The sequence below is a fragment of the Hetaerina americana genome, unplaced genomic scaffold (assembly GCF_022747635.1).
Source record: "Hetaerina americana unplaced genomic scaffold, ioHetAmer1.1.p SCAF_7, whole genome shotgun sequence".
Lineage (NCBI taxonomy): Eukaryota > Metazoa > Arthropoda > Insecta > Odonata > Calopterygidae > Hetaerina > Hetaerina americana.
The window spans coordinates 7,915,449-7,928,719 of NW_027287316.1; the positions used below are offsets into that span (position 1 = coordinate 7,915,449).

Sequence of the window (13,271 nt, forward strand, 5' to 3'; positions counted from 1 at the left end):
TTCTATTTACTGAGCAGTCACCTGCCTTACATATGACCACTAATATCTGAAGTTCAAAAGATAAATCGTATCGATATGCAATCACAATGACGCTTTATTTAGGCCCACCTTAAAATCAGATCCTACAAATTACTCGACTATATATATATGTATATATTGAATCAGAATATTTATCTCCAATTCAACTTGGCCGTACATCCATTAATGATGGACATTGTTCTGAATATCCTGTGGAAGTGACTTGCTAGAGTTCTGAAATGGTTGAAAAAATTCTACGATATGGTTTTGAGTGCCACAGACATATAACAAGGTACAGTGCTTCCAATTTTGTATTAAAAATTGGTTGTGAAAAAAATCTCGGGAAGATGGGTGCCACGTTCACTCTCTGTGGAAAATAAATGCCATCGCGTGGTCACTTCAGAGGCTGGTTTGGAACTTTTCCATTGCAATCCTGACTAGTTACTGCATTGATACATACAAAACTGTGGGTGCAACACTGCCACACTCCAGAGAAAAATGAACAGCCAAAACAGTGGGTTTCTGAAGGCCATTCGGATCCAAAAAAGGCAAAGACAGTGAAATTGGACAACAAGGTGATGGCTATGGGTTTTTGGGATGCATCTGCATCGCTTGCAAGCAAAAAGGACAATTGACAAATGGAGAGTATTGTCCATCATTATTGCACTGGCTGAGAGAAGAAATGATAAAACATTAACATTTGGCAAAGGAAAAATTCTCTTCCATCAAGAAAATGCATGGGGGCACACCTATGCAGTTTTGATTGCAAAAATTGTGGCATTAAAGTTTGACGATGTTCACAGTATAAACCAAATTTGGGCCACAATGACTTTTTTCATTTCCAAGCTTAAAAAAAATGACTTGGCAGAAAACAATTCACATGGAATGAGGATGTGATCGCCAACACAGATGCCATCTTCCAGAGGATCTTCAAGGATCCTATTTTTTGAACCGCTTAAAAAATTTGGAGAAAAGTAGGGAAAAGTGTATCAAGCTAAAAGCAGAGTATGTTAAAAAATAAAAAATTATACTAAAATAATTCTTTTTCTATTTTTTCTTAAGAACTTATTGAATGACCAACAAATCAGAATTCATCCAGACTAGCCAAAGTAATAAAGGAAAATATAACATACATATGGATTCTTTGTGAAATGTGAAACATTACATACCTCTGTGAGACAACTAAAATATGTTGGAAATCAAATAAACAGTAAAATTGTGATTCCATGGAAAATTTATTTCAATACGACCCAGGTTTTGGCATTCAACGTCATCTACAGGACATTGAACTTTTCAGGACGTTGACATTTTCTATGGAATCACAAAGTTGCCATTTTTTCATTTCCAAAATGAATCAATTCCATAAAGTTACACCTGAAACAATCAATTATAAAGGTAAGTCCATTATGAAAAACTCAGGAAATATAAAAAGTGAATTTAATTGAAGTTATCCTCGAGAGGAAAATACTTTTCTCAAAAGATTGAATTTTAGACATGTGAAAATCATACATGTACCAAACAGAAGATAAAAATAACACATTAAAATCACTGAAAATTGGGCATGACACACAGTTGTCCTCGGGCCTCCACCTCCACTTTTCAAAGGACCTCATTCACACACACAATAACTCTTAAGCCTGCTCACTTCAGCTCAAAAGGTCTTCTTTATCCTTTTGCTGTAAGGAACATATGTTGAGAAAATGGCAGACAGAGCCTACTGTTTCTGCCCCAGCCATTGGCTATCATCATTTCAACTAACATCAACCTCACAGCATTGGATGGCCTGCTTTAATTGTTTAGCTTTATCATTTTGCTGCATAAGAATTCGGGACAGTGAGCTATTCACAATTGAAATCCCATGGATATACACATCAAGCTGCCTACTTACTTCCTTATCCACCTCCAACAATGGATTGGAATGTTTTCAATTAATTTTCTCACATTACCTCAGATCTTGAAATTTAAAAAAATATCACAATACTTCACACTCCCTTGCAATGAGTACAACAGAGGAAAATTGGGAGTTATCCTAATTAAAAGTTAAAATTTACTCAGCTTCCTCAAAACTTGGACAGTATAATTTACTGGTTACATCCAAGCACACCAACTCAAAGATGGCTATGGTTTCTGCTTTGTTCCAGTGGAAGTGCTTCCTTTTCATTTTTTTCTAAGGCTCCATGTCGAGCAATTTTCATTGATTCAAGAGCATCTGATAGTATACTAATGAGATGAGAACACAGGTGCTGTGTTTTCGCTAACATGGCCATACATGCCTTCTCAAGAAAAATTTGGTTTAACTTTGGATTTTACGCAATATTTGACAAATGACTTCTCAGGTCAATCTACCTCTCCCCTTGGTATCTGGGTGTCTTCACAACCTGCATAAACTGTCTCGGAAAGATAAATGCCATTAATTAAAAAATCTTTCAAGAATATCTTGCCTTTTTCTCCTGCCATGATCATTCAAATCTGTATCACTACACTCATACTGGCCTTTCAACCATTCTAGCCAAGAATAAGTTTCATTACAATTCAAGGCATAAAATGCTCTGATCAGTTATGCAGCCATGGTGTAGGAATATCAACCAATGTCCCGACAGCATTACAACAAAAATTAATATTGCTATTCTAATAAAACAAAAATGAGTAATTCTTCATTAGGATTAAGCTCACAGACTGATCTGAATTGCAACACATATGGTAGTATTGGGTGGTCCCACATCTTTTTCCCCAGGGATGGATGTAATAAATTAATTGAATTTTTATTATTTTGAGGAATAAAAACATCATTACTCATATGGTGATAGTTGGTCAAATGCTTACGGAAAGAAATGGCTGATGAAGAAATAAAAACTACACAGGGAAACCAAGATTTGGTTGCAGTGAAGGCTTCTGTGGGATGAGGTAGAGAATGAATATTTCTCAGGTTATCTTTCCCATTGGTCCATCATCTGATGAGACTACATTTTCTCAGGCAATTCAGCTGCTATCTTCATATAAGGAAAGCACTTCGTTTTCCCTACAATGGACCAACATGAAAAAAAACCGAAGACACCTTCAGCTTCATTAAACTTAGTTATTTGGGAGAGAGTTCATGAAGTTGAAATTCCAGGGATATTACCTCATTGAGAAGCGGAAATGCAAATATGAGGAGCACAATGTAGTATTGATTGGTCAGAAAGGTGAGTTTAAAAGCTAAAGTTACATGACTCACTCTGTCTGCAGCAATTACAATTCTCATTCTGGTGAAGAAAAGATAACAGATATAAGTCATCAACCTGAAAATTCAATCTGAGGAGATCAATGATGAAGGTAGATTGATTTGAATAGATGGTCATTTCTCATAACATTTATTGGATGAATTTTCTATCATGGACATTATGCTGCATTTTCCCGATTCCACTTGGGTCTCTACGAGGGAAAAAAACATTACCTTCAGAATTTTTACTCTAGAAATCTCAAAATTCATCTCGATTGAGGTGATGCTTGGACGACTTTTGGAATGAATGAAACAAGGCATTTCACTGGGGATTTAATGTTTTATTTGCACGGCTTTTCTGTACACCACTCAGAAAATAGACACAAAAAATAGGCGTAACCTGTAAAACAGCATCTCTGTTAAAAAAAACAGTAGATCAACAAATACTAACAAAAATGTGATGGCATTAATAGCTTTAAAAACCAGCAACAGACTCCCGAACCCCTTGCCTCTCTCCCCATGGCAGCAATTTTTTAAAACTTCTGGCAAGAGAGCGCGGGGATCTGGTCACGACTTATTTACATACTTTGATACAACTTGAGCTGCTTGAAGGTCAATGCCAAGAAAATATGAGCAGAAGGCAATTCTTTTTCAACAGAAAGGAAAATTACTAGCAATGTGGCAGTTTACAATGTGATAAAAATAAAATATAAAAACAAATAATGACTGGTAACATTTCACAAATGTGAATTATATTGATAACATGATATTATCATTATTACATTGATACCATTTACATTTTTTCATGTACTGTAGATTAGATACAATACCAACAAGTATTATCAACAATATGCTTCCGTGCACAAGACAAAGTATCAATCCTCTCAATTGATACTTTCCTGAACATCAGCTAAAAAAACCAGCCTGATGAGGCATCCTGGGGGGAGGGTGTGGTTGGGGGAGGGGGAAACAGGGAGAGAGAGGGGGGGGAACATGGGACGTGGCATATATATGCAAAGAGAATGGAGTCAGTCATTTGACTGACAGGGGCCAGAGGAGAGAGGGGAATGGGTTAGGGGCAGGCCACTGCGCACAATGGGGAACTTGCGCTCTTTGAACCACCAAACAAAAAAAAATCCTCTCAACAGAGCACCTCCAAACACATCTGCTCACTTCAACAAAACTACAACATGAGGGAGCAAGCACAAGGATGTGTTATTCCAAGTAAACAAACATGCGTTTCCTGGCAATCAACTAACATGTGTTTCCTAGCAAACCACAAGCGTGTGTGTTTTCTAGCAACCGCTAATGTGTTTCCCAACAGGTTTCCAACATCACCAGGGCATTTAAAGTACTCCTCCTCGATTCCTCTCTCATTCTTCAATTCATCCTGGTTTTTTTCATCGCAAAACCCTTTCTCGCTCCCCCACCCATTCGTTTAGCTCACGGCAGTGGCCCTCATTCACTTACATTAATATATGTAATAGCAATAATAGTAGAGAATATCTTGCCTCATATCCTTGAAGGCACCTTTTTAAAACATTCAACCATAAGTGCAAGTCACTTTGTCGCTGACTTGAGGAGAATGCAGATTCTACAAAAATCGACATTAACCAAGCGACCAAGCCTCTGCTGCCAATTAGCAGTGTCTTTTTTTTTTCTTCTTCTATTTAGGAACTGTGCCATTTGGCCAACTGCATGCCTCAAGACTTCGTGAGAAATGTCAAAAAATTGTGATAATTAATAAGTAATAATGATTACGATAGTAACAGTTTTTCAAGTGAAGATCATCAAATGTGGCCCGTTCTTCCAAAAAGGATTTATCTCTGGATGCTCATGTTTGTGTGACACTGAAAAAACTTTCTTTCCAAGACTCTTTGAAACAGGTAAACAATTAGGCCTGGAACTATAGGATGGCACAATGATGATGTGTGCAAACATCATCTCGGGTCATTCGCTTGAAAGAGCTCAACCGTGCAAAATCTTATATATATAAAAAAAACAAGGCAGAACAGGTGAAGAGATCACGTTTTTTTTTAACAAGTCTCCATTAACAGTGTATATCAGACTCCTTTCATTCAAATGTGAGTCACCAAACTTGGCACTAATGGGCAGAGAGGGACAGCAGGACTCTCTTAAATGCCTGCGTCCAAACAGTTGGGGGGGGCAGTGTCAACAGTAAAACAGCAGATGACCCCCTCTTGCCCCCACATGCGCGAGGGGGGCAGAGGGGGCTTCCTTTGGGATGGAAGAGGCTGGTTGGGATTGGTGGCTGGGCAGGACGGCCAACATATGTCCGTGCACATTCCCAGCATCTTGGGGAGGGGAGGGGGTGGAGATTAACCATGAACAGCTCCAAAACATCTGTCATCTTTTGCGTACACCTGCGTGTGTTTGTCCACTTATTCTTTTTATCTTTACAACATTAAAGGGGGGGGGGGAGGAAAAATAAAAACTATGCAAAAATTGGAACTGTGTGTGTTATGGGGGATTGGTTTTTCATTTTCTTCTTTTTTTTCAGAATCGAAGGCCACTAGCATTTCTGGCAATACGGCCAAGTATGCACCATGCCTACTCTCATTTATTTTCACTTATCTATAATATAACCCATGGGTCAAATAGGTCAGCAAACATGACGGTGAAACTGCAATATTATCAAAAAACTCCTGCAAAGCAGAAATGCAGTTTAGGGGGATGCCTGAAGAACGCCACGCCAACAACTGTAATGTACAATACACTTTTACAATAAGAGATAAATTATCACGGACTATAAATCAATTAATATTGGAACATTCGAGGTTATCATACACCTATATTAATATATATACATATACATATATATATACATATGCATATATATATATATACATATGCATATATATATATATATATATATATATATATATATATATGCACACAGACATACATATACATATATATATATATATATATATACACACATATATATATATACACACATATACATATATATATACACATATACATATATATATATACATATACATATATATACATACATACACACACACATTTTTTACATATATATATATATATATATATATATATATATATATATATATATATATATATATATATATATATACACATATATATACATATATATATGTTTATGTATAAATCATTATAGTGGAACCAGAAATCTTTTCGATATCTGAGTTTGTGACTTTTAAAATCTGGTTATGTATCAAATAGACTGAGCAAATGAAGCAGCAAGAATAGGGATGAACCATTTTGTTTCTTCCAAAAGTCAATGATATCACACGAGGTGGTCTACAATAGCCACATTCCCACACAAACACACATTTTCACAAAAAAAATGATCCAACAAAGCTTTAGCAAACCAACGAAGGCTTTCCTGTGAGGTGCATCACAATATGTCTCGAGTGATGAAGTATTAGCATTAAAATTCAAAAGTCATTCAGCAATTATACCAAGCCTGATGAAGAGCCGAGCTTATTCCTTCTTCTCATGAGTATCACTTGGCGTGTTGTTTTGACAACGTGACTCGCACCCACAGCATCCTTCTTTATGGTTAATTTACATTGATGAGACAACATATATTTGCATTCGACTGTGCAGTGGCTTGTGTGTCTGTGTGTATTGTGCCATCTACCGCAACTAGGGTGTGATGACGTCTCCGGCCCTTACTTCCTGCCCAAGGCCTGCCTCCTTCGGCGGTTCCGAGACGTCTCCCCTCCCCTGGCTACTGCATGCCATCTCGTGTCCCGATCTCAGTGCCGCACCCTGTTCTTCACGGTTGCGGATGCAATGCTCTTCGAGAAGTCAATCTCGGCATAGTGGAGGGGCTGCTCCAAAGCCACCGCGGCTCCGCCCGAGGGCGACTCCGCTCCTGAAGACCTCGCAAAAACCCTCGGGCTGCGCCTCCCACCCCTCTCATTGTCGTTGTCATTGTTGTTGCTGTTGGCTGTGCCTCCCGTGGGGGGAGCGAGGTCAAGGGAGGCATAGTGGATCTCCCCTAGGGGAGAGGGGGACGACTGCTGCTGCTGCTGAGGGGCGGCCATTGCTGTCGTGGCGGTGGTGGTAGCAGTGGCGGCTGTGGTGGTGGGTGGAGGAGGGGGAGAGGAAGCAGTGCTGCCTCCCGACTTGAGCGTGGAGGTGATGGGCGCCAGGAGAATGCTACTTGCCACACTAGCCAGTGACGATGAGGAAGATGCCGAGGAAGACGAGGCCGAGAACACAGGTGTGGGGGAGTATGGGGTGTATGAGATGTCAACGGGTAGGAGTCCCGACTTGTCACCACTCCTACGCCTCGAAGGGCCCCCATTCGTGGGCAGTAGCTTCTCGTATGCCCCGTCTGGATCGGGCACCGCAGAGGGGGATGACATCTGCCGGCGCAGGGGACCCCAACCAATGCTGGGTGCCCTTTCGCCAAGACTCTTGTGGGTGCCCCACTTGCGATGATGCTGCTGTTGATTGCGAGTGCCGGGGGCCAGGAGTTTCTCGTAGGAGCCACTCTTGTCCTCTGCGTCACTCAGCAGACCCCTGCTGCCCCTGCCACTGCCCGTCCTATTCAGCTTGGATCCTCCCGACCCCTCCTTGGACACGTCGCTGCTGCGCCTCCTGGGCCTTGAGCTCCGCACCCCCTCCATCCCCAATTCTTTGTCCCCGCTGTGCCTCCTGCAGCCACCCCTCCTCTTTGAGGGCTTGGACAGGGCCTCGGGTGCACCCTCTGCTCTCTCATTGCATTCCGAGAGCCTCCCCCCGGCCACACTTGCTGCCTCTGGAGATTCCTTGCCTCCAGGAGATGGCACACTTGACTCTGTCGCTGCCACGACACTTGGGCCACTCTCCTTGTCCTTTGCAGCTGCCTTGCTGCTGATGTTTGATCTCAACTCTTGGCCCTTCCCCGATCCACCCGATGACACTCTGCGGAGCATGGATGGAGCCGGGAGAGCACAGCACGGCACTTGTGAACTTACCTGGACCACGGCGGCCTTGGGTAGAGTGGCCTGCTTTTCTTTGGAGACTGTTGACGTGGATGCAGCACATGTGGGGCTGCCCTGCTCTTCGTCCCTCTTTGAGACCTTTGCCCTTTCAATGGCACCACCTGATGACGTGACAACCCTGCAGATGGCCGAGGTGGTTGTGCATTCTGCAAAGTGAGTAGGGGGCCCTGAGGGGAGGAGTGAATGCACCTGGGACTTGGCCGAGGTCCTCGTTGGTATTGCAATTGGCCCAGACACAGCCAGTGGGGAGGCCCCCCTTGATGTGGCGACTACAACAGCAGGTGGTGACGATGATGGTGATGATGTGGTGGGGGGCAAAGACTGACCAACTACACTGACAACTGTGGTTACCGACGATGAGGGTGAACTTGTTAAAATAGAACAAGTGCTACTAACAATGGGCTTCGTTACAAGGGATGAGATGCTGGTGGGACTTGTAGTAGGGATTAGGGTCGAGGCAGCAGGGGCACAATAACTTGATGCAGAGCTCACGCAAGAACTGACAACACTTGTGGAGCAACATGTTGTTGAGGAGACTGCTGTGGGAGTGGTGGTAGTGAGGGGCATAGATACAACCGAGATGGAGGAAGGGCTCATGGTTGGGGCGCTAACTGAAGGCTCCAACTTTGGCACTTCTGAGACTGCTTCTGCTGCTGATGGTGTTTTCTCCTTACTAATATCCACGGTGGTCGTCAGGGAGGAAGTGCTGGTCGTTACAATGGCTGAGGTCGAGGCAGTGGACTGTGGTGTACAGATCGGGACAGAGGAAGGGACAGTGGAGGATGAGAGCTGTGGCAGCAGCTTCTTGGAACCAAAGGATGAACTGGTGAGGGCAAACTTGTATGACGGTGGGAGGGTTGAGATGGGAATCCTCTCAGAGGTTGGAGTTGGCGGAGAGGTGGCCGATGAAGAGGACACCAGTGTCGTCTTTGTTTGGGAGCGGGGTGATGTGATCAGTGTGGTTGTTGTGGCAGTGATGGTTGCTGTGGTTGAGGGTGGAGGGGTGCTGACCCTTACAGCAGACATCCCGGAGGACATCCTCCTGGACACTGGATGGTTTCCCTCTTCCCCTCCAGACTTTTCGGTCATTGGCACACTTGATGAGGAGGACTTGGCACCAAGGTCCATCTGGACGTAGTCATCAGTCTTTTGGTCCCTCAGAGGTTTTGATTGGTCCATGGTTGACCGCCCTTGTGACGAGGAGGCAGTCTCCATGGCAGCGGCCTTCCGTGCCTCCTGGGCCCCCTTCCGGGGCCACGTATAGGATGAGGAGGACGGCATGGGGGGCAGTCGGCTTGAGGGAGATGGGATGTGAGGGAGGAAACCAAAACCGGTGTGACTTGGAACATAGGCGCCCACACTCGAGGAGATTGCCTTGGGGGTCCGTGAGCCACTCGGCTGATGCTGACTTGCTGAGGATGATGCCTGCGGCACAATAATCCCAGGCTTCTGAGAGAGGTCTATCTCCACATAGTCATCCATGTTTTTGTTGATGACATTCCTTCCGGAGGTGGGTGGCATGGGGGATGTTGGTGGTTCCGATCCCAATTTGATCTCCATGTAGTCAGCGGATGAACTCTTGGTTCGCTGGGAGGCCGCCATGGGCGTCGTGGTCCTCTGGGATGTAAGAGACACAGAACCGCCATAGGCAGGCACCGCTTTCATGCACATGTAATCGGATGAGCCCTTGGGCTGAGGAGAAGAGGTGAGCTTCGAAGATGGGGACAGAGACGAGAAGAGAAAGGAAGGGGGTGTGAGTGAAGACTGGGCATTCAGATTCATGGGGCCCGACACCACTGACTCTTTCCTGACCCTCCCCAAAGGTGCCATCGGCATGTAGTCATCCGATGCCTTAATACAACTCCCACTCGGGGAAGTTGTGCAGTTTGTGTATTCTGGTGAACCAAACTGGGTCGCTGAACCCTCCGTTGTCACAGCTGACCCCAACTGAGAAGGAACTCTCTCCGTTGCCTGACCCCTCGAGCCATTAACCCCACTCGATAATGAATACTCGCCCTTCCTGAGGGTGTCCACCCCCTTGGCCCGGCCTGGCAGAGCACTCCCGGCAGTGACTACTGGAGAGGAAGGGACAAAGGGATATGAGATGTGCACCGTGCCGCTGGTTGCATCAACGGGGCACTTGGAGGCTGACTCGTACTGCCCCGGGAATGGCCTCACGGGTGAGCCGGGGCTGTTCAGGCTGAATGGGAAGATGGCCGTGGGCGTTGCCAAGTCGCCGGCGGCCTCCTTCCCCTGCCCATCCACCTCTTCATCCTCCTCTGCCCTCTTCTTGCGCTGTGACCTGCGCAGAGATGCAAATGGACTGCCACCCCCACCACTCCCATCCAAGAAGGGCCCCTTCGGAGGGGTGCCTGAGGAACTCTTCCTTGAGAGGAGACCAGCAAGGGAGAAATTGGGGCTGGAACCCCGTCCTCCACCTTGCTCCTTTCCTCCACCACCTACGTTGCCCTCTTCTCTGCGCTCCTTACGGATGGCGATGGGGCGTGATGCCTCTGGGACCGACGACCCCTTACCCCGTGACCTCTCCGCTGATCCCGCCTCCATGTTGACGTAATCTCCAGGATGGTTGTCCGACATTGCTATAGAGGACTTCCTCCCTGGGTACATCTCCATGTAGCCCATGTTGGGGTCCCCAGAGCCAGTGGCGTTCCCACCACTCCTGAGCACCACCGGCAGTCCCTCCTCCCCCTTCTTCGAGTAGTTCATGTCCACGTACTCCTCAAGGGTGGCCGAGGAGGAGGTGGAAGAGGCTGTGGAGGGTGCCTTGCCCCCACCAGATGGCGGAGAGAGCAGAAGCGGTGGAGGTGAGAAAGACGATGGAGTGGAGTCCTGGGTTGCTGTTGGCCTCAAGGGGGCGGTCGCCTGGTGGCAGGGTCCGCTTGGTGGAGGGACCCCCATGGGGACATACGGTGACTCTTCCTCTGTTCCCCCTCCCCCTTCATCTTTGTGCCTGCTGCTGCCCCCCCCTGTGGACTCGCCTCGCCCAGAGAAGTCCAGCTCCATGAGATCGTGATCCGGGTTGTTGGTGTTGTGGTTGCTGTGGGTGACGTGTCCCTGCTTTGTCAACGCGGAGCCGCTTGGCTGTAGGAATTGAGACAAACACATATCAGCCATTGGGCACTCGGCAAACTTTGACCATATAATAATAAAAATTGAAATTTCACAGCAAATCTATTTTCAACCACGATGAAGGAAAAGGATATTCATATGAAAACCAATTAATCAGTCTCAACATGCTGAAAATTGATTAAGCGGACACTGAAAACTGTATTACATTCCAATGTATTGCAAGTTTATCAGACTTAGTTATCATCTATCAATTTCTCCACATGATTAGCATTCATTCTGGCAAATTGAAACCTACCCCAAAAGGTTCATTAATTGAAATCAGGGATATATACCTAGAGACTTTCTTGCATGCCTAATCCCAAAATGAGAAAATGACACGGTGCCCGTATATATGCAAAATACGGAAGGATTTGGTAATTGAGTCATAATATTTCCAAGAATAATAGGGATGAATCCTTAGGCTTCCGCGCCGCCTATCTGATGAATCCATGCTGATTTCTGGGAATTACCGTCGCGTAGTTTAGTTGGTTGACAACTGTTTCGCCCCCAGTCCTGGAGGCGTCTTCAGGTCGAAGTGATGTGCGTTGCGTTTTGGCCGCTATATATATATCAAAAAATCCATACAATTTCAACCGTGAGGACGGCTACACCCTGACCTCCACTTGGAAAAGGGTGATTCCCACTCGCCGTCAAGAAAGAGCCAATCAGAGAGCTCCCGGCCAGCCAGCGTCTCCTATATATAGCGGCCAAAACGCAACGCACATCACTTCGACCTGAAGATGCCTCCAGGACGGCGGGCGAAACAGTTGTCAACCAACTAAACTACGCGACGGTAATTCCCGGAAATCAGCATGGATTCAATAATAGGGATGATCGACACTCAATTCATAGGTATTTCACAATCATGTACCTATATAATAATAATTAACAAATATGCGTGGAAATGAATGATACTGATACCGAAAATTATTTGTCAGTCTAACAGGAGATATAAGAATTTCGTGCTCGTGTATGGTGCAGCCACCAATGCCTTGAATTCATAAAGAGTACCCAATATATTATAATATATCAACCAAATCTTTCCATTTACTTCCAGTCCAAGGAAAAAACTGAGCCATCTCAAACATTAAATGTATCTATTACGATGAAATCTGTCCAAAGCTAAATATTCTACCCTTCACTCATATCTACTAACGTGACTAAAACATAATTTCTCTTCCACCAGGTCCACCGAAAAACTTTCACACAAAAAAATGCACATCACTGTATCCTTAATATCACAATGGAAACTGCAAGTAGAATCCTTCGCAATGTGCCTCAATGAATTTTTAATGAAAATAACCCAAATGGCAACCAATCACCAAGAACGAAAACTTCAGTCTTCAACCAGGTCTGACAACAATAGCTCCAATGATGATGGTTCACTGAATCAGGACTTGCATTGAACAACACACCGTTGGGAAGGCAAGCTGAATTAATTTCATGTGAAGGCCACTGCATAAAAGTGCTAGGCAGGCTCACTTTTAAACCATAAATCCATAGTCTAAGGCATTTGTTTACAAATATGCTGACTAATTCTTTGGCAGCAGTGTGGCTTACCAATTCAAAAATGTTGGCAATGCTCAATTTTGTTAGCAGCAGGGGCAATGCATACCTCTATATGAGACACCTGGTAAACCACACATGTAACTTATATTGGGGTGATAATTTTTTTGAAGATGAGCAAGGTTTCGTTTACAATTACAACTGTCAATAGTCTGACACACCTCACTTACATGTGCTACCAGAGCCAAAAATGAATGGGACCAACTCATCATCGGTGACCTTCTATTAATGATTCTCAAAACATTAAATCCTCGCTAATCTGGGCTATATGAAGTCCGGGTAGTAAGATTTTGGTTCAATCATAACTATCCAGTACTTTGATGCACATAACCCCATTGAACATTTCCCCC

At 44.5% G+C, this 13,271-nt stretch overlaps 1 protein-coding gene across 1 annotated transcript in view; it reads right to left on the reverse strand.

The window, feature by feature from the left end:
• Positions 1-6,397: 6,397 nt before the first annotated feature.
• The window catches only part of chico (insulin receptor substrate 1 chico), a 61,227-nt gene continuing 54,353 nt past the window's right edge, over positions 6,398-13,271 (reverse strand). Inside the window, exon 17 of the mRNA XM_071595324.1 lies at positions 6,398-11,328. Within this exon, the coding sequence (XP_071451425.1) occupies positions 6,991-11,328 (4,338 nt within the window). The 3' untranslated portion in view covers positions 6,398-6,990. The remainder of the gene's footprint in view (positions 11,329-13,271) is intronic.